We start from the raw sequence: 26,147 nt of genomic DNA, 5'->3' as shown, positions 1-26,147 counted from the left end.
CCGGAGGGAACCAACCTGGAAATATTGGCTGAGGAGGAACTGATCAGTGAACTCAAAGAATTCCTTATAGATAAGAGGTACACCTGTTCGGAATTGACTGTCATCCAAAGTAATTTGTATTGTTTGGTCTTGTGTCTGTTCTTTTTTATCTTGCTAGTACTCTTTTGGTGAAATTTATGTACCCTCTGTAGATATTCTATGCTCGTGGTTCACTAGAGAAACTAGTTAAATACTAGTTTGAATAGCTAGAATCTGGTAATTTATTTCATCTATTCTGAAAATAAAAGTTCCTCAAATCAACTTGTTCTCACAAATGCAGACAGAAGATTCAACTTTAACCACTATTAGTCCAATATACATAGACAAGTACATTTGTATGTTCAATGTTCGGCTTGATTGTAGTTTTCCCTTTAGTTCACTATTGCCTGGTGCTTATCATAGTTTATATGAAATAATTTTGCAGGTACTTGATTGTAATTGATGACATTTGGGATGAAACCACGTGGAATGTTATTAGATGTGCTCTTCCTGAAAATATGTACGGTAGCATGATAATAATAACTACCAGAATTAATTCTGTGGCTAGAGCTTGCTGCTGCAATCAACATGACTATGTTTATAAGATGAACTCACTAAGCAACAAAGATTCAAGGAAGCTATTTTTCAAAAGAGTGTTTGGTTCAGAGAATGCTCGCCCTCTGTATCTGCAAGAAGTTTCAGCTCAAATTTTGAAAAGATGTGGTGGCTTGCCTCTTGCAATTGTGACTATATCTAGCCTTTTGGCTAGTGAGCGAAACAAATTGAAGGAACAGTGGGTGCATGTAATGAATTCTCTGGGCCCCAATTTTGAGGTGAATCCAACATTGGAAGGAATGAGGCAAATACTGAGCCTTAGTTACATAAATCTTCCTCATTATTTGAAGACATGCATGCTATATTTGGGTATGTATCCAGAGGACTATATAATCTGGAAAAATGATTTGGTCAGGGAATGGGTGGCCCAAGGCTTTGTAAGTAAAGCACATGGGAAATATCCAGAGGACGTTGCGGAGGGCTATTTTAACGAGCTTGTTAACAGAGGCATCATTCAGCCAGTTGATACCGATCATAATAATGAAGTGTTATCTTGCAGACTGCATGATATGATGCTTGACCTTATTATACACAAAGGAAGTACGGCCAGAAAGATATCCTTGGCCCCAAGCACCCGAGGTTACCGAAGGCTTCTTCTGAACTCACCTGAAACTAACATTTTTGTTTCCTGGTTGCACGTGGTGCATGAGGGAGGCTGACCTGTGTTCTTTTAAATTGACCTTTTGCAGAGGTTACTTCTGCTGCACACATAAGTATTCGCAGGGATGCCAAGCGACAAAGCAGGTGCAGCGCACAGACGATGATCCGGAGCTCTTCCTAGCCCTGTATAATGGAAAGCACACCTGCACGCTCCCGCTGCCACAACCCCGTAACGGGGTCCTTGCCCATAACCTGAGACACAAAAAAGCTAAGAAGTAGAGGAAAACCAGTCATTACACTGGTAACATAGTTATGTATCTCGGTCTGTCCGTGTTGCTTCCTCACATTTTCGCTGTTTCACTTCGATGTTGTAGTTGTTTGGAAGTTCATTACTTGTACCTGTCAAGTTAATTTCCAGTACAGCAGTGTGATGGACTGGTGGTGTGGCTTTATTTCAGCAGAGCAACTGCTATTTCTTGGTCGTGTGAGCAAAATTGGACGTCTTGTACCGAGTAATGCATCATTATCATTATTTCTCTCTCGGTTCATAGCTCTGCCCCATAGATTTTCAACCCTGCGTCTTTCATTTGCCGCGAGCTTCTGTGTGCTCGTGCTCTTGTGCCGTCCTAATTGCCGTTGTGCTTTCATTTCGCAAGGCGCGCCTCTTAGACTGTAGCTTCTGAACGGTCCTCCCCTGTCATAGAATACATTGGTTTTTACTCCAGTTTATTACTTACAAAACTACAGTATAATTGCAGTAAGTTTATTTTGTAGAGTCAAACCCAATTTGCTGCTGCTGGTGTAAGTTTCGCACGCTCATATGCTGTAGCTTCTGCTATGGTACTTGACATCATGCTCTCGGCTGCGTCCCCCAGATGACATTATCCTGAACTCATTTTGTGCTTTATCAGATACAGATCAATGAAGCTACTGTGGAACCCCTTGATTCAAAAAAAAAAGATATACTCGTAGATTCGAATCGAACCCAATTGTCATGCCTTATCGATGAACTAGATTGAGATTTGGGGAGAGAGTTCTGGAGACGACGCGTTTGGTGGGAGGAATCAAAGTATATGATGTATTAGCTTTAGAGTATTGATCAAATGACTCATCAGAATAGCATATTTGTTTACAAGGGATGGCTGGCTTTTATAAGCTCAGCTGGCACACGCTGGAAAGTAAACAGGGCGGAATGAAAAGCAACAGTAAAGTGAAAACAGGCGAGCGACGCGAGCCGTCCATCTGTCTTGATGATCTCCTTCCCTAGCCGTCCGATAACTGAAGATGTTGACGCTCGCTGTGGCCTGACAATGCCTCCCTCTGAAATCGAACTTGTCCTCAAGGAGGTTGCTTACTGAACCATGCTTGAACTGTTTGCTTGAAGATAGCTGGGAACGTGGTCTTGATGAAATCGGCATCTTCCCAGGAAGCGTCATCGGGGGGTAGATTCTCCCACTGGACGAGCCATTGGACCACTGGATTATAAGGGTGCTCTACAGGTGTCTCCGAAGGTACTTGTTGAGTTGGCGTATTTCGAGATTAGGATTTGTCACTCCGATTGTCGGAGAGGTATCTCTGGGCCCTCTCGGTAATGCACATCACTATAAGCCTTGCATGCAATGTGACTAATGAGTTAGTTGCAGGATGATGCATTACATAACGAGTAAAGAGACTTGCCGGTAACAAGTTGAACTAGGTATTGAGATATCGACGATCGAATCTCGGGCAAGTAACATACCGATGACAAAGGGAACAACGTATATTGTTATGCGGTTTGACCGATAAAGATCTTCGTAGAATATGTAGGAGCCAATATGAGCATCCAGGTTCCTCTATTGTTTATTGACCGGAGATGTGTCTCGGTCATGTCTACATAGTTCTCGAACCCATAGAGTCCGCACGCTCAACGTTCGGTGACGATTTATATTATGAGTTATGTGATTTGATAACCAAAGTTTGTTCGGAGTCCCGGATGAGATCGGGGACATGACGAGGAGTCTCGAAATGGTCGAGACATAAAGATCGATATATTGGACGACTATATTCGGACATCGGAAAGGTTCCGAGTGATTCGGGTATTTATCGGAGTATCGGAGAGTTACGGGAATTCACTGGGGAGTATATGGGCCTTATTGGGCTTTAAGGGAGAGAGAAAGAGGCAGGCCGCCCGCCCCCCAAGGCCTAGTCTGAATTGGACTAGGGGGAGGGGCGGCACCCCCTCCTTCCTTCTCTTCTCTCTTCCCTTTCCTTGACTCCTACTCCTACTACATGGAAGGGGGGGGGATCCTACTCCCGGTAGGAGTAGGACTCCCCAGGGCATGCCATAGAGAGGGCCGTCCCCTCCCCTCCTCCACTCCTTTATATATGGGGAGGGGGGCACCCCATAGACACAAGTTGATCTGTTGATCTCTCTCAGCCGTGTGCGGTGCCCCCCTTCACCATATTCCACCTCGGTCATACCGTAGCGGTGCTTAGGCGAAGCCCTGCGTCGGTAGCAACATCATCACCGTCATCACGCCGTCGTGCTGATGAAACTCTCCCATGAAGCTCTGCTAGATCGGAGTTCGCGGGACGTCATCGAGCTGAACGTGTGCTAAACTCGGAGATGCCGTACGTTCGGTAGTTGGATCGGTCGGATCGTGAAGACGTACGACTACATCAACCGCGTTGTGTTAACGCTTCAGCTTTCGGTCTACGAGGGTACGTGGACTCACTCTCCCCGCTCCTTGATATGCATCACCATGTTCTTGCGTGTGCGTAGGATTTTTTTTTGAAATTACTACGTTCCCCAACACTTCCAAGAACCGGCATCCTCAACATTCATTGTTAATCTGGACATGCAACAAAATGTTCCAAACCTCGTCTCGGATAAATGTTCCATGGAAAATCCTAGCAAGCCAGCGATTCAGGCCCTGAACCGACTCGGGATGCCCCTTCTCTGCAGGAGATCGAAGATGTAATCCTATATAACTAAATCAAAGGCCTTGCGAATGTCTAGCACGAAAAGCAAGATTCGCTAATGTTCGAGGGATGAGGAGGCGCGAGATGGTCCGCCGCCGCACGGGGCCTCGCTCCGGCGACGTCAGCTGATGGCGGCAAGGGGCAGGGGGGAGGAGAGCTAGGCACCAACAACAGAAAAGTCGCTTGTACTCTAGTAATAGCTACTATCTATCATTCATGTTGAGATGATCAAAATAATGTGAATAGAATATCTGTTAACTGACTTCATCACCACCAAATGATAATATCGTATTCAATGAAAATTCTTGATGTGCTCTAGATATTTTATATCACATGACTTTTATACAGTTGCCATGAGCTCTTGCTGAGAGTATGAAGAAGGATAGGCTTAGATTAGGTGAGGCGTGATTTGCACGTGCACAAGACAAGCGAGTTGCCCTACTGGCACTCATCAAGCCATTAGCAAAACTTTGTGTCACGTGCCTTGGGTGCACATGCACAACAAGAGACTCTTGTTTCTTTCTTAATATAGTTGGTTATTTAAATTCTTATTTTCATAAGAAAAAAGTCTATTTTACTACCCTGAATAAAGTGGTGTTGGGGAACGTTGCAGAAAATTAAAATTTTTCCTACGGTTTCACCAAGATCCATCTATGAGTTCACCTAGCAACGAGTCATGGGAGAGTGATTGCATCTACATACCACTTGTAGATCGCGTGCGGAAGCGTTCAATGGAACGGGGATGATGGAGTCGTACTCGCCGTGATTCAGATCACCGATGTCCTAGTACCGAATGGACAGCACCTCCGCGTTCAACACACGTACGGAGCGGATGACGTCTCCTCCTTCTTGATCCAGCAAGGGGGAAGGAGAGGTTGATGATGATCCAGCAGCACGATGGCGTGGTGGTGGATGCAGCAGAACTCCGGCAGGGCTTCGCTAAGCAACTACGGGAGGAGGAGGAGGTGTAGCAGGGAGAGGGAGGTGCCAGGCCTTCTGGGGTGCGGCTGCCCCTCCCTCCCTCCCTTTATATAGTGGCAAGAGAGGGGGGGGCGCAGCCTTGCCCCTTCCTCCAAGGAAGGGTGCGGCCAAGGGGGGGGAGGAGTCCATCCTCCCCAAGGCACCTCGGAGGTGCCTTCCCCCTTTAGGACTCTCCCCTCCTCTTGTCTCTTGGGTGCATGGGCCTCTTGGGGCTGGTGCCCTTGGCCCATATAGGCCAAGGCGCACCCCCTACAGCCCATGTGGCCCCCCCGGGGCTGGTGGACCCCTCGTGGACCCCCCGGACCCCTTTCGGCACTCCCGGTACAATACCGATAATGCCCGAAACTTTTCCGGTGACCAAAACAAGACTTCCCATATATAAATCTTTACCTCCGGACCATTCCGGAACTCCTCGTGACGTCCGGGATCTCATCCGGGACTCCGAACAACATTCGGTTTGCTGCATACTCATATTCATATAACCCTAGTGTCACCGAACCTTAAGTGTGTAGACCCTACGGGTTCGGGAGACATGCAGACATGACCGAGACGGCTCTCGGGCAATAACCAACAGCAGGATCTGGATACCCATGTTGGCTCCCACATGCTCCTCGATGATCTCATCGGTTGAGCAACGATGTCGAGGATTCAAACAACCCCGTATACAATTCCCTTTTGTCAATCGGTATTTTACTTGCCCGAGATTCGATCGTCGGTATCCCAATACCTCGTTCAATCTCGTTACCGGCAAGTCACTTTACTCGTACCGACCAAACACTTGGTCACTTTGAGCTCATTATGATGGTGCACTACCGAGTGGGCCCAGTGATACCTCTCCGTCATACGGAGTGACAAATCCCAGTCTCGATCCGTGTCAACCCAACAGACACTTTCGGAGATACCTGTAATGCACCTTTATAGTCACCCAGTTACGTTGTGACGTTTGGTACACCCAAAGCAATCCTACGGTATCCGGGAGTTACACGATCTCATGGTCTAAGGAAGAGATACTCGACATTGGAAAAGCTCTAGCAAAACGAAATACACGATCTTGTGCCATGCTTAGGATTGGGTCTTGTCCATCACGTCATTCTCCTAATGACGTGATCCCGTTGTCAATGACATCTTATGTCCATAGTCAGGAAACCATGACTATCTGTTGACCAACGAGCTAGTCAACTAGAGGCTTACTAGGGACGTATTGCAGTCTATGTATTCACACATGTATTACGATTTCCGGATAATACAATTATAGCATGAATAAAAGACAATTATCATGAACAAGGAAATATAATAATAATGCTTTTATGATTGCCTCTAGGGCATATTTCCAACAGTCTCCCACTTGCACTAGAGTCAATAATCTAGTTACATTGTGATGAATCGAACACCACTAGAGTTCTGGTGTTGATCATGTTTTGCTCGCGAGAGAGGTTTAGTCAACGGATCTGCGACATTCAGATCCGTATGCACTTTACAAATTTCTATGTCTCCATCTTGAACATTTTCACAGATGGAGTTGAAGCGACGCTTGATGTGCCTGGTCTTCTTGTGAAACCTGGGCTCCTTGGCAAGTGCAATAGCCCCAGTGTTGTCACAGAAGAGTTTGATCGGCCCCGATGCATTGGGTATGACTCCTAGGTCGGTGATGAACTCCTTCACCCAAATTGCTTCATGCGCTGCCTCCGAGGCTGCCATGTACTCCGCTTCACATGAAGATCCCGCCACGACGCTCTACTTGCAGCTGCACCAGCTTATTGCTCCACCATTCAACATATACATGTATCCGGTTTGTGACTTAGAGTCATCCAGATCTGTGTCGAAGCTAGCGTCGACGTAACCCTTTACGACGAGCTCTTCGTCACCTCCATAAACGAGAAACATGTCCTTTGTACTTTTCAGGTACTTCAGGATATTCTTGACTGCTGTCCAGTGTTCCTTGCCGGGATTACTTTGGTACCTTCCTACCAAACTTACGGCAAGGTTTACATCAGGTCTGGTACACAGCATGGCATACATAATAAATCCTATGGCTGAGGCATAGGGGATGACACTCATCTCTTCTTTATCTTTTGCCGTGGTCGGGCATTGAGCTGAGCTCAATTTCACACCTTGCAGTACAGGCAAGAACCCTTTCTTGGACTGATCCATTTTGAACTTCTTCAAAATCTTATCAAGGTATGTGCTTTGTGAAAGACCTATGAGGCGTCTCGATCTATCTCTATAGATCTTGATGCCTAATATATAAGCAGCTTCTCCAAGGTCCTTCATTGAAAAACTTTTATTCAAGTAGGCCTTAATGCTGTCCAAGAGTTCTATATCATTTCCCATCAAAAGTATGTCATCTACATATAATATGAGAAATGCTACAGAGCTCCCACTCACTTTCTTGTAAACGCAGGCTTCTCCATAAGTCTGCATAAACCCAAACGCTTTGATCATCTCATCAAAGCGAATGTTCCAAGTCCGAGATGCTTGCACCAGCCCATAAATGGATCGCTGGAGCTTGCATACTTTGTTAGCATTCTTAGGATCGACAAAACCTTCTGGCTGCATCATATATAGCTCTTCCTTAAGATAACCGTTAAGGAACGCTGTTTTGACGTCCATCTGCCATATCTCATAATCATAGTATGCGGCAATTGCTAACATGATTTGGACGGACTTAAGCTTCGCTACGGGAGAGAAAGTCTCATCGTAGTCAATCCCTTGAACTTGTCGATAACCCTTAGCGACAAGTCGAGCTTTATAGATGGTAACATTACCATCCGCGTCCGTCTTCTTCTTAAAGATCCATTTGTTTTCTATCGCTCGCCGATCATCGGGCAAGTCTGTCAAAGTCCATACTTTGTTTTCATACATGGATCCTATCTCGGATTTCATGGCTTCGAGCCATTTGTTGGAATCCGGGCCCGCCATCGCTTCTTCATAGTTCGAAGGTTCACCGTTGTCTAACAACATGATTTCCAAGACAGGGTTGCCGTACCACTCTGGTGCGGAACGTGTCCTAGTGGACCTACGAAGTTCAGTAGCAACTTGATCCGAAGTACCTTGATCATCATCATTAATTTCCTCTCCAGTCGGTGTAGGCACCACAGGAACATTTTCCTGAGCTGCACTACTTTCCGGTTCAAGAGGTAGTACTTCATCGAGTTCTACTTTCCTCCCACTTACTCCTTTCGAGAGAAACTCTTTTTCTAGAAAGGATCCGTTCTTGGCAACAAAGATCTTGCCTTCGGATCTAAGGTAGAAGGTATACCCAATGGTTTCCTTAGGGTATCCTATGAAGACGCATTTTTCTGACTTGGGTTCGAGCTTTTTAGGTTGAAGTTTCTTGACATAAGCATCGCATCCCCAAACTTTTAGAAACGGCAGCTTAGGTTTCTTCCCAAACCATAATTCATACGATGTCGTGTCAACGGATTTAGATGGTGCCCTATTTAAAGTGAATGTAGCTATCTCTAGAGCGTATCCCCAAAATGATAGCGGTAAATCGGTAAGAGACATCATAGATCGCACCATATCCAATAGAGTGTGATTACGACGTTCGGACACACCGTTACGCTGAGGTGTTCCAGGTGGCGTGAGTTGTGAAATGATTCCACATTTTCTTAAGTGTGTACCAAATTAGTGACTTAAATATTCTCCTCCACGATCTGATCATAAGAATTTTGTCTTTCGGTCACGTTGATTCTCTACTTCATTCTGAAATTCCTTGAACTTTTCAAAGGTCTCAGACTTGTGTTTCATCAAGTAGACATACCCATATCTACTCAAGTCATCTGTGAGAGTGAGAACATAACGATATCCTCCGCGAGCCTCAACACTCATTGGACCGCACACATCGGTATGTATGATTTCCAACAAGTTGGTTGCCCGCTCCATTGTTCCGGAGAACGGAGTCTTGGTCATCTTGCCCATGAGGCATGGTTCGCATGTGTCAAATGATTCATAATCTAGAGACTCCAAAAGTCCATCAGCATGGAGCTTCTTCATGCGCTTGACACCAATGTGACCAAGGCGGCAGTGCCACAAGTATGTGGGACTATCGTTATCAACTTTACATCTTTTGGTATTCACGCTATGAATATGTGTAACATTACGTTCGAGATTCATTAAGAATAAACCATTGACCATCGGAGCATGACCATAAAACATATCTCTCATATAAATAGAACAACCATTATTCTCGGATTTAAATGAGTAGCCATCTCGTATTAAACGAGATCCAGATACAATGTTCATGCTCAAACTTGGCACCAAATAACAATTATTAAGGTTTATAACTAATCCCGTAGGTAAATGTAGAGGTAGCGTGCCGACGGCGATCACATCGACCTTGGAACCATTCCCGACGCGCATCGTCACCTCGTCCTTCGCCAGTCTCCGTTTATTCCGCAGCTCCTGCTGTGAGTTACAAATATGAGCAACGACACCGGTATCAAATACCCAGGAGTTACTACGAGTACTGGTAAGGTACGCATCAATTACATGTATATCAAATATACCTTTAGTGTTGCCGGCCTTCTTGTCCACTAAGTATTTGGGGCAGTTCCGCTTCCAGTGGCCCTTCCCTTTGCAATAAAAGCACTCTGTCTCAGGCTTGGGTCCATTCTTTGACTTCTTCCCGGTAACTTGCTTACCGGGCGCGGCAACCTCCTTGCCGTCCTTCTTGAAGTTCTTCTTGCCCTTGCCCTTCTTGAACTTAGTGGTTTTATTGACCATCAACAATTGATGTTCTTTCTTGATTTCAACCTCTGCTGACTTCAGCATTAAGAATACTTCAAGAATGGTCTTCTCCATCCCCTGCATATTGTAGTTCATCACAAAGCTCTTGTAGCTTGGTGGGAGCGACTGAAGGATTCTGTCAATGACCGCCTCGTCCGGGAGGTTTATGTCCAGCTGGGACAGGCGGTTGTGCAACCCAGACATTTTGAGTATGTGCTCAGTGACAGAACTGTTTTCCTCCATCTTACAACTATAGAACTTGTCGGAGACTTCATATCTCTCGACCCGGGCATGAGCTTGGAAAACCAGTTTCAGCTCCTCGAACATCTCATATGCTCCGTGTTGCTCAAAATGCTTTTGGAGCCCCGGTTCTAAGCTGTAAAGCATGCCGCACTGAACGAGGGAGTAATCATCAGCACGAGACTGCCAAGCGTTCATAACGTCTTGGTTCTCTGGGATGGGTGCTTCACCTAGCGGTGCTTCTAGGACATATTGTTTCTTGGCAGCTATGAGGATGATCCTCAGGTTCCGGACCAAGTCCGAATAGTTGCTGCCATCATCTTTCAGCTTGGTTTTCTCTAGGAACGCGTTGAAGTTCATGGTGACATGAGTGTTGGCCATTTGATCTACAAGACATATCGCAAAGATTTTAGACTATTGTTCATGATAATAAAGTTCATCTAATCAAATTATTTAATGAACTCCCACTTAGATTAGACATCCCTCTAGTCATCTAAGTGTTACACGATCCGAGTCGACTAGGCCGTGTCCGATCATCACGTGAGACGGACTAGTCATCGTCGGTGAACATACTCATGTTGATCGTATCTTCCATACGACTCGTGTTCGACCTTTCGGTCTTCGTGTTCCGAGGCCATGTCTGTACATGCTAGGCTCGTCAAGTTAACCCTAAGTGTTTCGCGTGTGTAAATCTGTCTTACACCCGTTGTATGTGAACGTAAGAATCCATCACACCCGATCATCACGTGGTGCTTAGAAGCGACGAACTTTAGCAACGGTGCACAGTTAGGGGAGAACACTTCTTGATATTGTTGTAAGGGATCATCTTATTTACTACCGTCGTTCTAAGTAAACAAGATGCATAAACATAATAAACATCACATGCAATTATATAGTAGTGACATGATATGGCCAATATCATATAGCTCCTTTGATCTCCATCTTCGGGGCTCCATGATCATCCTGTCACCGGCATGACACCATGATCTCCATCATCATGATCTCCATCATCGTGTCTTCATGAAGTTTTCACGCCAACGACTACTTCTACTTCTATGGCTAACGCGTTTAGCAATAAAGTAAAGTAATTTACATGGCGTTCTTCAATGACACGCAGGTCATACAAAAAATAAAGACAACTCCTATGGCTCCTGCCGGTTGTCATACTCATCGACATGCAAGTCGTGATTCCTATTACAAGAACATGATCTCATACATCACATATATCATTCATCATTCATCACAACTTTGGCCATATCACATCACATGATAATTGCTGCAAAAACAAGTTAGACGTCCTCTAATTGTTGTTGCATCTTTTACGTGGCTGCAATTGGGTTCTAGCAAGAACGTTTTCTTACCTACGAATAACCACAACGTGATTTTGTCAACTTCTATTTACCCTTCATAAGGACCCTTTTCATCGAATCCGCTCCAACTAAAGTGGGAGAGACAGACACCCGCCAGCCACCTTATGCAACTAGTGCATGTCTGTCGGTGGAACCGGTCTCACGTAAGCGTGCGTGTAAGGTTGGTCCGGGCCGCTTCATCCCACAATACCGCTGAAGCAAGATAAGACTAGTAGCGGCAAGCAAGTTGACAAGATCCACGCCCACAACAAAATTGTGTTCTACTCGTGCAATAGAGAACTACGCATAGACCTAGCTCATGATGCCACTATTGGGGAACGTTGCATAAAATTAAAATTTTTCCTACAGTTTCACCAAGATCCATCTATGAGTTCATCTAAGCAACGAGTCAAGGGAGTGAGTTTGCATCTACATACCACTTGTAGATCGAGTGCGGAAGCGTTCAAGGGGATGGTGATGAGGGAGTCGTACTCGCCGTGATTCGGATCACCGACGACCAAGTGCTGAACGGACAGCACCTCCGCGTTCAACACACGTACGGGACGGACGATGTCTCCTCCGTCTTGATCCAGCAAGGAGGAAGGAGAGGTTGAGGAAGACAGCTCCAATGGCAGCACGACGGCGTGGTGGTGTTGGAGCAGCAGTTCTCCGACAGAGCTTCGCCAAGCACGTACGGAGGAGGAGAGGTGTTGGGAGGGGAGGGGCTGCGCCTTAGCTTGTGCATTGCAGCCTTCCCCTCACCCCTCTATATATAGGGGGAAGGGGGCAAGAGGTGCCGGCCCCTCTAGAGGAAACCCTAGAGGGGGGGGGGCGGTGGCCAAGGGGAGGGTGGCTTGCCCCCCAAGCAAGGGGCGCCCCCTTTAGGGTTTCCCCCAAAACCATAGCCGCATGGGCCTTTGGTGGGGGGCGCGCCCAGCCCACTAGGGGCTGGCTCCCTCTTCCACGCAGCCCAAGTGGCCCCCCGGGAGGGGTGGCCCCTCCCGGTGGACCTCCGGAACCCTTCCGGTGGCCCCGGTACAATACCGTTAAGCCCCCGAAACTTTCCGGTGTCCGTTTAACAACTTCCCATATATAAATCTTTACCTCCGGACTATTCCGGAACTCCTCGTGACGTCCGGGATCTCATCTGGGACTCCGAACAACATTTGGTAATCACATACAAGTCTTCCTAATAACCCTAGCGTCACCGAACCTTAAGTGTGTAGACCCTACGGGTTCGGGAGACATGCAGACATGACCGAGACGGCTCTCAGGTCAACAACCAACAGCGGGATCTGGATACCCATGTTGGCTCCCACATGCTCCTCGATGATGTCATCGGATGAACCACGATGTCAAGGATTCAAGCAACCCCGTATACTATTCCCTTTGTCAGACGGTATGTTACTTGCCCGAGACTCGATCGTCGGTATCCCAATACCTCGTTCAGTCTCGTTACCGGCAAGTCACTTTACTCGTACCGTAATGCATGATCCCATGACCAGACACTTGGCCACCTTGAGCTCATTATGATGATGCACTACCAAGTGGGCCCAGTGATACCTCTCCGTAACACGGAGTGACAAATCCCAGTCTCGATCCGTGTCAACCCAACAGACACTCTCGGATATACCTGTAGTGCACCTTTATAATCACCCAGTTACGTTGTGACGTTTGGTACACCCAAAGCAATCCTACGGTATCCGGGAGTTACACGATCTCATGGTCTAAGGAAGAGATACTCGACATTGGAAAAGCTCTAGCAAAACGAAATACACGATCTTGTGCCATGCTTAGGATTGGGTCTTGTCCATCACGTCATTCTCCTAATGACGTGATCCCGTTGTCAATGACATCTTATGTCCATAGTCAGGAAACCATGACTATCTGTTGACCAACGAGCTAGTCAACTAGAGGCTTACTAGGGACGTATTGCAGTCTATGTATTCACACATGTATTACGATTTCCGGATAATACAATTATAGCATGAATAAAAGACAATTATCATGAACAAGGAAATATAATAATAATGCTTTTATTATTGCCTCTAGGGCATATTTCCAACAACCTCTCCGTCATACGGAGTGACAAATCCCAGTCTCGATCCGTGTCAACCCAACAGACACTTTCGGAGATACCTGTAATACACCTTTATAGTCACCCAGTTACGTTGTGACGTTTGGTACACTCAAAGCAATCCTACGGTATCCAGGAGTTACACGATCTCATGGTCTAAGGAAGAGATACTTGACATTGGAAAAGCTCTAGCAAAACGAACTACACGATCTTGTGCTATTCTTCGGATTGGGTCTTGTCCATCACATCATTCTCCTAACGATGTGATCCCGTTATCAACGACATCCAATGTCCATAGTCAGGAAACCATGACTATCTGTTGATCAATGAGCTAGTCAACTAGAGGCTCACTAGGGACATATTGTGGTCTATGTATTCACACGTGTATTACGATTTCCGGATAATACAATTATAGCATGAATAAAAGACAATTATCATGAACAAGGAAATATAATAATAATACTCTTATTATTGCCTCTAGGGCATATTTCCAACAAGTGGGTGGTTTACTTTACCCCCTATCTTTTTTTCGGCTTCTTTTAGCCCCCAAACAAACCCAAACCGGACAAAACACCCCCCCTGGCTGGTTTTTCTCCACCCGCTGTTGATGTGGCACTAGTCAACGGTGGTTTTGACTCAGGTGGGGCCCCCTTGTCAGGTTTCTCTCTCTCTCCAGGTGACAACAGCCCCGAGCCCCCAACCTCCTCTATGCATGGCTGTGACTGAGCACCACCGCGCCATTGTGTCGCCGCTGAAGCCCTCCACGCCGGCGACCTATCACTCCTAACACTGCTCCGCTGTCGGTCGCCTCACGCTTCTGCTCCGACAAGGAGCTCGCCGCCAGCCACCTCCGGGCCTCCTGCAGCACCTCCCCGCCATCCAGCAACCCCACCAGCGACGCCACCGTCAGCCTCAGCGTTGGCGGTGAGGCAGAGGAGCTTGCACAGCGGCGACTGCATGTGAAGGAAAGAAAAGTGAGGAAGAACTCACGATTGTATTATCCTCTGGGTAGGGATGAAAACGGCGGGGAAACGGATGGAACTGAGTGCTACCATATTTATTTTCATATTTTTTTTGCAGAAGCAGAAACGAATACAGAAACCCCGAAAACAAATAAGGAAAAAGATACTACCGGAAACAAACACGGAGCGAATACAGAGCGGTCATGGAAACAAAATAGTTTGTTGACCGGAACTTAAAACCCCCTTGAATCATAGAGAAATACAGACAAAAAACAAACAAGTTGATGGAATTGTTAACATGGCTACAAAATAATATGGTTGTGTTCACACAATAGGGTAGTATTGTAGTAGTACATGACAATTCCGTATAGGCTCTAGTTGAGTATGTATGTGGTAGTAAAACTTGGTACTCAAGTAAAACTTGGTACTCAAATAATACATTCTCCTCATTTTACTCACTGTGTCATTGTGTATTGTTTGGTAGTTGGGCTACAAAGCAGCCATGGGCCTATAGCAGAAACAGAAATTCCATATTAACGGAAACGGAAAGTTCCATTTACACGTGTGTTCCACCGGAAAACACCATTCCGTTTTTGTTTCTGTTTCCACATAAAAATTACCATTTCCATTTCTGTTTTGTGAATTTCTGTTTCCGTTTTCATATTTCCTCTCTGTTTCCATTTTCCCTCCGGAAAAGCAGAAACTTTCCACTCCATTTTCATCCCTACCTCTGGGTGTACACTTATACACTGATAACACACGCACACGGCTAGACTAACTAATACAGCTATGCATAGGCTAACCACTCCTAGAAGCTAGCATGCAGATCGTGAGCTGTTGGCGCAGCAACAGCAGCACGTTAGTGCATGCACTACTACCTGAAAGACCGGTTCCAACAGCATGGTGCTCGCCGGATCCAAAGCCGGCGCCCGACGGGGACGGGTGCTGGGTGACGAACGGCGACGACGGACGCGGATCTGTGGCAGGGAGGCGGGATCCAAGTCGAGGGCCCTGGAGGCCGACGGTGACGGTTGTCTTAGGTGGCCACGGTGGTTCTCAGCAGCGCTGATCTGCAGAACGGAGCGCCGGCCATGGCATTTAGAGCAAGGAGAGAGAGTCGTCGTGGTCATGGTACGCAGCAGCAGCAGCATGACGAGGAGGAGGAGGATGTGAACGAGGACGGGGAGCGGCCTGCTGCAGTCTGGAGAAGTGCTCCCACGGCGGCGGCGGCAGCGCGGGGAAGAAGAAGGGGCGGGAGCCGAGGAGGAGGCTCGCCGGTGGGTGTACCCAGCGAGAGAGAGAGAGAGAGAGAGAGAGAGAGAGAGAGAGAGAGAGACCCTACAAGGGGGCCCCACCCAGGTCAAAACCGTCGTTGACTGGTGCCACATCAGCAGCGGTTGGAGAAAAACAAGCCAGAGGGGTGTTTTGTCCGGTTTGAGTTTGTTTGTGGGGAAAAAGAAGCCGAAAAATAGATCAGGGGGTAAAGTGAACCACCCATTTTATTCAGGGTAGTAAAATGGACTTTTTTTTCTTTTCATAATATGTGTCTTGATGTATACAGTGTGGGACCCATGCATGCCTGGATCTTGGGAGTGCATGCACATCGCTTGTTTGTTTCTTTAAGGGCACACATTTCACTCTCGATCAATTACTTACCATTCTCATCGGTGTATGCCAGGTCTGAATTCTCTCAATCATACAGATTTCACACTGTCATTGCTTTTGACCGTTGTGAGCCACATGTATATAAACTCAAGCTAGATACGCGCATGCCAAAACCCTTCTCGCAGGAGATGGCCTCCAACGGTGGCGCACCAATACAATGGCAACAACAGCCGCAGTGGCCATGGCGTGAGGGCTACTCATGCCCTTTTTGCCGTAGGAGGTAGGTCAGACACCAAGCCCTTGGTGGCCACATGTCCTCACAGAGCTGCCGCAACAATCGCCACTGGAACATGCCGGTAAGCCTACCCCAACCAGCCTCCTTCGTGCCTGAGTCTACTCTTTTGGGGTCGTGGCTACTTGTGCTTGCACCCAACCTTGCCTTCTGGGAGGAATACCACCGTGGAGGTCCCCGTCCGGTGGAGATAGACTTCATGGGTCTACTACGGGTGCCCGAAAACGCCGCAGAGCCGCAGCTGAGTGACAAAGCCGGCGAGGCGGTCGACCTAACCTTGAGGCTTTGATTCATGGAGGGTGCCTGATCACAAGAAAAATAGATACGTTCGACGATAGATGAACATTGTGTAATATAAGATTCGTCCAAGCTTGTCATTTGTTTCAGCTACCTCTTATTGTGTTCTTCGCTATTTAGAACTTCAGATTGATTTCAAGATGACATGATAAATATGGTGCATGTTCAAGATTCAATTGCCTTTACTTTTTTCTAATTTAATTAGGTGTGTACATGTGTGTTGCAACGGGATCCAAGAATTTTCATCTTTACAGTATAGTAGTTGAGTCGATTAACCTAACATCTACCATCGTGATTTCTACGTACATATTTAGTAGGTCCATGCATGGAACCCAATCTCATTGGTCATGCATGGGACCATAATTGATATCAACGCAACAGAGACTGCAACCTTGTGAGCATTATAATATTATTATTTATACACAGAGCGTTATAATCTAAAAGAAAATTCATTTTGTAAAGATTATCCTTCAAAAAGAGAAACATCACCGCAGATCATGAAAGGTGCACAAAAAGTGGCAAACAAGCAAACAGTAAGGTGTCACTAGTAAAAAACAGGGCTTTGGTCCAGGCCTGGTTAGCCCATTAGTCCCGGTTCAGTCAAGAACCGGGACTAATGTGAGCATTGGTCCCGGTCCATGCGGCAAAGGCATTAGTCCCGGTTCGAATGGGACCTTTAGTCCCTGTTGGTGCCACGAACCGGTACTAATGGGTGCGATGCACATTAGTACCGGTTAACCTTTAGTACCGGTTCGTGCCACGAACCGGTACTAATGGGGTTTGAGCCATTAGTACCGGTTCGTGGCATGAACCGGTACTAAAGGTCCCATTTTCAAACTGTACCCCCCCTGATCGCCTTTTCAATTTTGTAAAAAGCAAAAGAAAATGATAAAAACTTCGAAAATTAAAATCCTTCGAGATGTAGTTATATTACTACATTTACTAGTTAGGAAAATTTGAAAACTTAAATTTGGACATTTTTGGCAAAAAGTGTAGGGAAAATGTAAAACGGCTATAACTTTTGCATACTTTGTCAGAAAAAGATGTATAATATATCAAAATGTTCAGCACGAAAATCCGCATCCGATTTTGACGGCCTACGGCCTGTTTGCAAATTTTTAAAATCCTCAAATTCTAAAAGGAAAAAAGTTATGCTCAAATTTTAGTTTTTTTTATTTTTGTTAAATTTGGTCAAACTATGGTCAAACTACTTATTTAAGAAGTATTAGTGTTACTAAATAAATATTCAAGAATATTAGTGTTACTAAATAATTATTTCGGTTTTTTTGAATTTTGGTCAAATCTGGTCTGTCATGTAACTCATGTTTGCCGGCGCCCGGCGTCGAGCTGCCGTAGTACTTCCGGCGACTGGCGACGGGACGGTGAACGACGATGAAGGGAAGCACTTGTAGCTTCTTTCTAACAATCGATCCGCAACTAGCTTCTGGATAACAATCGATCCTTCCCTGGACGTACGCGGACGTGTAGTGCTAGGACTTGTAAGCGGAACAGGACACACACGTATACGATTACTACCAGCCGATCGATCTATAATTTGATCGATTCAGCACCCAGCACAGCACGCGGACTCTGATTGTTTGATGGCTACAACTGTATATCTAATTAAGGCGTGTCTGCAATGTCGCAAAGTGTTATACCTAATTCAGGATAGTTATTGGAATTCTAACAGGTTTCTTAGATTTGGACAGCCTGCCATGTGGCATGGCTCGAGCGATGAGGGCATCTCAGGTGCTAAAGGACACATTTGCTCCGGCATCTGTCCATGAATAGAGGAGACCCGTCCAAGGATACTGATGCGGTAGCTCTCCATCGAATAGAACCCGCGTACATTTCAACCACTGTCTGAACTAACCAGACGGAATTAATGCAAACACAATGGATTTCATATAAATAGGACGAAATTCATTACATTTCCGACATACTTCAACTAAAAGCGGAGCTCGTCCGACTCTGAAGGTATAATTTTGAACATACTTCAACTAATCGACTAGTCTAATGCCGGCGCAGCAGATCTCCAATCCCATGACATTCCCTGTTCGCAAAATTTTAGAATCCTCAAATTCTAAAAGGAAAAAAGTTATGCTCAAATTTCTGTTTTTTTATTTTTTTAGTTTTTGTTAAATCTGGTCAAACTATGGTCAAACTACTTATTCAAGAAGTATTAGTGTTACTAAATAATTATTCAAGAATATTAGTGTTACTAAATAATTATTTCAGTTTTTTTTTGAATTTTGGTCAAATCTGGTCTGTCATGTTTGCCGGCGCCCGGCGTCGAGCTGCCATAGTACTTCCGGCGACTGGCAACGGGACGACGAACGACGATGAAGGGAAGCACTTGTAGCTTCTTGCTAACAATCGATCCACAACTAGCTTCTGCCTAACAATCGATCCTTCCTTGGACGTACGTGGACGTGTAGTGCTAGGACTTGTAGCCGGAACAGGACAAGCACGTATACAATTACTACCAGCCGATGGATCTATACTTTGATCGACTCAGCGCCCAGCACCGCACGCGGACTCTGATTGTTTGATGGCTACAACTGTATATCTAATTAAGGCGTGTCTGCAATATCGCAAAGTGTTGTATCTTGTTAAGGATAGTTATTGAAATTGTAACAGATTTCTTAGATTTGTACAGCCTGCCATGTGGCATGGCTCGAGCGATGAGGGCATCTTAGGTGCTAACAACAAATTTGCTCCGGTATCTGTCCATGAATAGAGGAGACCCGTCCAAGGATACTGATGCGGTAGCTGTCCATCCAACAGAACCCGCGTACATTTCAACCACTGTTTGAACTAACCGGATGGAATTAATGCAAACACAACGGATTTCATATAAATAGGACGAAATTCATTACATTTCCGACATACTTCAACTAAAAGCGGAGCTCGTCCGACTCTGAAGGTATAATTTTGAACATACTTCAACTAATCGAGTAGTCTAATGCCGGGGCATATCTCCATTCCCATGACATTCCCTGTTTGCAAATTTTTAGAATCCTCAAATTCTAAAAAAAAGTTATGCTCAAATTTCAGTTTTTTTTATTTTTTTAGTTTTTGTTAAATCTTGTCAAATTATGGTCAAACTACTTATTCAAGAAATATTAGTGTTACTAAATAATTATTCAAGAATATTAGTGTTACTAAATAATTATTTCAGTTTTTTTGAATTTTGGTCAAATTTGGTCTGTCATTTTTGCCGACGCCCGGCGTCGAGCTGCCGTAGTACTTCCGGCGACTGACGACGGGACGACGAACGACGATGAAGGGAAGCACTTGTAGCTTCTTTCTAACAATCGATCCGCAACTAGATTCTGGCTAACAATCGGTACTTCCCTGAACGTACGTGGACGTGTAGTGCTAGGACTTGTAGCCGGAACAGGACACGCACGTATACAATTATTACCAGCCGATAGATCTATACTTTGATCGATTCAGCGCCCAGCACCACACGCGGACTCTGATTGTTTGATGCCTACAACTGTATATCTAATTAAGGCGTGTCTACAATGTCACAAAGTGTTGTATCTAATTAAGGATAGTTATTGGAATTGTAACAGGTTTTTTAGATTTGGACAGCCTGCCATGTGGCATGGCTCGAGCGATGAGGGCATCTCAGGTGCTAACCGACAAATTTGCTCCGGCATCTGTCCACGAACAGAGGAGACCCGTCAAAGGATACTGATGCGGGAGCTGTCCATCCAACAGAACCGGCATACATTTCAACCATTGTTTGAACTAACCGGACGGAATTAATGCAAACACAACGGATTTCATATAAATAGGACGAAATTCATTACATTTCCGACATACTTCAACTAAAAGCGAAGCTCGTCCGACTCTGGAGGTATAATTTTGAAAATACTTCAACTAATCGACTAGTCTAATGCCGGCATGGCAGATCTCCATTTCCATGACATTCGCTGTTTGCAAATTTTTAGAATCGTCAAATTCTAAAAGGAAAAAAAATATGCTCAAATTTTAATTTTTTTGTTTTTTTAATTTTTGTTAAATCTGGTCAAATTATGGTCAAACTACGTATTCAAGAAGTATTAGTGTTACTAAATAATTATTCAAGAATATTAGTGTTACTAAATAATTATTTCAGTTTTTTTGAATTTTGGTCAAATCTGGTCTGTCATTTTTGCCGACGCCCGGCGTCGAGCTGCCGTAGTACTTCCGGCGACTGACGACGGGACGACGAACGACGATGAAGGGAAGCACTTGTAGCTTCTTGCTAACAATCGATCCGCAACTAGCCTCTGCCTAACAATCGATCCTTCCCTGAACGTACGTGGACGTGTAGTGCTAGGACTTGTAGCCGGAACAGGACACGCACGTATACAATTACTACAGCCGATCGATCTATACTTTGATCCATTCAGCGCCCGGCACCGCACGCGGACTCTGATTGTTTCATGGCTACAATTGTATATATAATTAAGGCGTGTCTGCAATGTCGCAAAGTGTTGTATCTAATTAAGGATAGTTATTGGAATTGTAACAGGTTTCTTCGATTTGGACGGCCTACCATGTGGCATGGCTCGAGCGATCAGGGCATCTCAGGTGCTAACCGATAAATTTGCTTCGGCATCTGTCCACAAACAGAGGAGACCCGTCCAAGGATACTGATGCGGGAGCTGTCCATCCAACAGAACCCGCATACATTTGAACCACTGTTTGAACTAACCGGACGGAATTAGTGCAAACACAACGGATTTCATATAAAAGGACGAAATTCATTACATTTCCGACATACTTCAACTAAAAGCGGAGCTCGTCCGACTCTGGAGGTATAATTTTGAATATACTTCAACTAATCGACTAGTCTAAGGATGGCGCGGCAGATCTCCATTCTCATGACATTCCCTGTTTGCAAATTTTTAGAATCCTCAAATTCTAAAAAAAAGTTATGCTCAAATTTTTTTTTTATTTTTTTAGTTTTTGTTAAATCTTGTCAAATTATGGTCAAACTACTTATTCAAGAAATATTAGTGTTACTAAATAATTATTCAAGAATATTAGTGTTACTAAATCATTATTTCAGTTTTTTTGAATTTTGGTCAAATTTGGTCTGTCATTTTTGCCGACGCCCGGCGTCGAGCTGCCGTAGTACTTCCGGCGACTGACAACGGGACGACGAACGACGATGAAGGGAAGCACTTGTAGCTTCTTGCTAACAATCGATCCGCAACTAGATTCTGGTTAACAATCGGTACTTCCCTGAACGTACGTTGACGTGTAGTGCTAGGACTTGTAGCCGGAACAGGACACGCACGTATACAATTATTACCAGCCGATCGATCTATACTTTGATCGATTCAGCGCCCAGCACCACACGCGGACTCTGATTGTTTGATGGCTACAACTGTATATCTAATTAAGGCGTGTCTACAATGTCGCAAAGTGTTGTATCTAATTAAGGATAGTTATTGGAATTGTAACAGGTTTTTTAGATTTGGACAGCCTGCCATGTGGCATGGCTCGAGCGATGAGGGCATCTCAGGTGCTAACCGACAAATTTGCTCCGGCATCTGTCCACGAACAGAGGAGACCCGTCCAAGGATACTGATGCGGGAGCTGTCCATCCAACAGAACCCGCGTACATTTCAACCACTGTTTGAACTAACCGGATGGAATTAATGCAAACACAACGGATTTCATATAAACAGGACGAAATTCATTACATTTCCGACATACTTCAACTAAAAGCGAAGCTCGTCCGACTCTGGAGGTATAATTTTGAACATACTTCAACTAATCGTCTAGTCTAATGCCGGCACGGAAGATCTCCATTCCCATGACATTCCCTGTTTGCAAATTATGCTCAAATTTCAGTTTTTTTTTGATTTTTTTAAATTTTTGTTAAATCTGGTCAAACTATGGTCAAACTACTTATTCAAAAAGTATTAGTGTTACTAAATAATTGTTCAAGAATATTAGTGTTACTAAAAAATTATTTCAGTTTTTTTGAATTTTGGTCAAATCTGGTCTGTCATGTTTGCCGGCGCCCGGCGTCGAGCTGCCGTAGTACTTCCGGCGACTGGCGACGGGACGACGAACGACGATGAAGGGAAGCACTTGTAGCTTCTTGCTAACAATCGATCCGCAACTAGCTTCTGGCTAACAATCGATCCTTCCCTGGATATACGTGGACGTGTAGTGCTAGGACTTGTAGTCGGAACACGACACGCACGTATACAATTACTACCAGCTAATCGATCTATACTTTGATCGATTCAGCGCCCAGCACCGCACGCGGACTCTGATTGTTTGATGGCTACAACTATATATCTAATTAAGGCGTGTCTTCAATATCGCAAAGTGTTGTATCTAATTAAGGATAGTTATTGGAATTGTAACAGATTTCTTAGATTTGGACAGTCCGCCATGTGGCATGGCTGGAGCGATGAGGACATCTCAGGTGCTAACCGACAAATTTGCTCCGGCATCTGTCCACGAACAGAGGAGACCCGTCCAAAGATACTGATGCGGGAGCTGTCCATCCAACAGAACCCGCGTACATTTCAACCACTATTTGAACTAACCGGACGGAATTAATGCAAACAGAACAGATTTCATATAAATATGTCGAAATTCATTACATTTCCGACATACTTCAACTAAAAGCGGAGCTCGTCTGACTCTGGAGGTATAATTTTGAAAATACTTCAACTAATCGACTAGTCTAATGCCGACACGGCAGATCTCCATTTCCATGACATTTCCTGTTTGCAAATTTTTAGAATCCTCAAATTCTAAAAGGAAAAATAATTATGCTCAAATTTTAGTTTTTTTGTTTTTTTAATTTTTGTTAAATCTGGTCAAATTATGGTCAAACTACTTATTCAAGAAGTATTAGTGTTACTAAATAATTATTCAAGAATATTAGCGTTACTAAATAATTATTTAAGTTTTTTTGAATTTTGGTCAAATCTGGTCTGTCATGTTTGCCGGCGCCCAGCGTCGAGCTGCCGTAGTACTTCCGGCGACTGGCGACGGGAGGACGAACGATGATGAAGGGAAGCACTTGTACCTTCTTGCTAACAACCGATCCGCAACTAGCTTCTGACTAACAATCGATCCTTCCCTGGACGTACGTGGACGTGTAGTGCTACAACTTGTAGTCGGAACAGGACACGCACGTATACAATTACTACCAGCCGATCGATCTAAATAGGACGAAACTCATTACATTTCCGACATACTATAACTAAAAGCGGAGCTCGTCGGACTCTGGAGGTATAATGTTGAACATATACTTTAACTAATCGACTAGTCTAATGCCGGCGCGGCAGATCTCCATTCCCATGACATTCCTGTTTGCAAATTTTTAGAATCTTCAAATTCTAAAAAAAAGTTATGCTCAAATTACAGTTATTTATTTATTTTTTTAGTTTTTGTTAACTCTGGTCAAATTATGGTCAAACTACTTATTCAAGAAATATTAGTGTTACTAAATAATAATTCAAGAATATTAGTGTTACTGAATAATTATTTCAGTTTTTTTGAATTTTGGTCAAATCTGTTCTGTCATGTTTGCCGACGCCCGGCGTCGAGCTGCCGTAGTACTTCCGGCGACTGACGACGGGACGACGAACGACGATGAAGGGAAGCACTTGTAGCTTCTTGCTAACAATCGATCCGCAACTAGCTTCTGGCTAACAATCGGTACTTCCCTGAACGTACGTGGACGTGTAGTGCTAGGACTTGTAACCGGAACAGGACATGCACGTATACAATTACTACCAGCCGATGGATCTATACTTTGATCGATTCAGCGCCCAGCACCGCACGCGGACTCTGATTGTTTGATGGCTCCAACTGTATATCTAATTAAGGCGTGTCTGCAATGTCGCAAAGTGTTGTATCTAATTAAGGATAGTTATCGGAATTGTAACAGGTTTCTTAGATTTGAACAGCCTGCCATGTGGCATGTCTGGAGACAATGAGGGCATCCCAGGTGCTAACTGACAAATTTGCTCCGGCATCTGTCCACGAACAGAGGAGACCCGTCGAAGGATACTGATGCGGGAGCTGTCTATCCAAGAGAACCCACATACATTTGGACCACTGTTTGAACTAACTGGACGGAATTACATTTCCTACATACTTCAAATAAAAGCGGAGCTTGTCCGACTCTGGAGGTATAATGTTGAACATACTTCAACTAATCGACTAGTCTAATACCGGCGCGGCAGATCTCCATTCCCATGACATTCCCTTTTCGCAAATTTTTAGAATTCTCAAGTTCTAAAAGGAAAAAAGTTATGCTCAAATTTTAATTTTTTTTTTATTTTTGTTAAATCTGGTCAAACTATGGTCAAACTACTTATTCAAGAAGTATTAGTGTTACTAAATAATTATTCAAGAATATTAATGTTACTAAATAATTATGTCAGTTTTTTTGAATTTTGGTCAAATCTGGTCTGTCATGTTTGTCGACGCCCGGCGTCGAGCTGCCGTTTTACTTCCGGCGACTGGCGACGGGACGACGAACAACGATGAATGGAAGCACTTGTAGCTTCTTGCTAACAATCGATCCGCAACTAGCTTATGGCTAACAATCGATCCTTCCCTGAACGTACGTGGACGTGTAGTGCTAGGACTTGTAGCCGGAACAGGACACACACGTATACAATTAATACCAGCCGATCGATGTATACTTCAATCGATTCAGCGCCCAGCACTGCACGCGGACTCTGATTGTTTGAAGGCTACAACTGTATATCTAATTAAGGCGTGTCTGCAATGTCGCAAAGTGTTGTATCTAATTAAGGATAGTTATTGAAATTGTAACAGGTTTCTTAGATTTGGACAGCCTGCCATGTGGCATGTCTCGACCAACGAGAGCATTCCAGGTGCTAACCGACAAATTTGCTCCGGCATCTGTCCACGAACAGAGGATACCCGTACAAGGATACTGATGCGGGAGCTGTCCATCCAACAAAACCGGCGTACATTTCAACCACTGTTTGAACTAACCGGATGGAATTAATGCAAAGACAACGGATTTCATATAAACAGGACGAAATTCATTACATTTCCGACATACTTCAACTAAAAGCGGAGCTTGTCCGACTCTGGAGGTATAATTTTGAACATACTTCAACTAATCAACTAGTCTAAAGCCGGCGCGGCAGATCTCCATTCTCATGACATTCCCTGTTTGCCAATTTTTAGAATCCTCAAATTCTAAACATAAAAAAAGTTATTCTCAAATTTCTTTTTTTTATTTTTTTATTTTTTGTTAAATCTTGTCAAATTATGGTCAAACTACTTATTCAAGAAGTATTAGTGTTACTAAATAATTATTCAAGAATATTAGTGTTACTAAATAATTATTTCAGTTTTTTTGAATTTTGGTCAAATCTGGTCTGTCATTATTGCCGACGCCCGGC

The 26,147-nt window shown here is 44.6% G+C and overlaps 1 protein-coding gene across 1 annotated transcript in view; it reads left to right on the top strand.

Annotated features, from left to right (window-relative positions):
• Window positions 1-26,147, top strand: part of LOC123067178 (disease resistance protein RGA5-like) — a 152,101-nt gene that overhangs the window by 9,075 nt on the left and 116,879 nt on the right. Inside the window, exons 2-3 of the mRNA XM_044490092.1 lie at window positions 464-1,212; window positions 1,323-1,377. Coding sequence (XP_044346027.1) covers window positions 464-1,212; window positions 1,323-1,377 — 804 coding nt within the window. The remainder of the gene's footprint in view (window positions 1-463; window positions 1,213-1,322; window positions 1,378-26,147) is intronic.

The sequence above is a fragment of the Triticum aestivum genome, chromosome 3B, assembly GCF_018294505.1.
Source record: "Triticum aestivum cultivar Chinese Spring chromosome 3B, IWGSC CS RefSeq v2.1, whole genome shotgun sequence".
In the NCBI taxonomy this organism is placed as follows: domain Eukaryota; kingdom Viridiplantae; phylum Streptophyta; class Magnoliopsida; order Poales; family Poaceae; genus Triticum; species Triticum aestivum.
The sequence above is the reverse complement of the archived record's forward strand: the minus strand, read 5'-3'. Positions and strand labels throughout refer to the sequence as shown.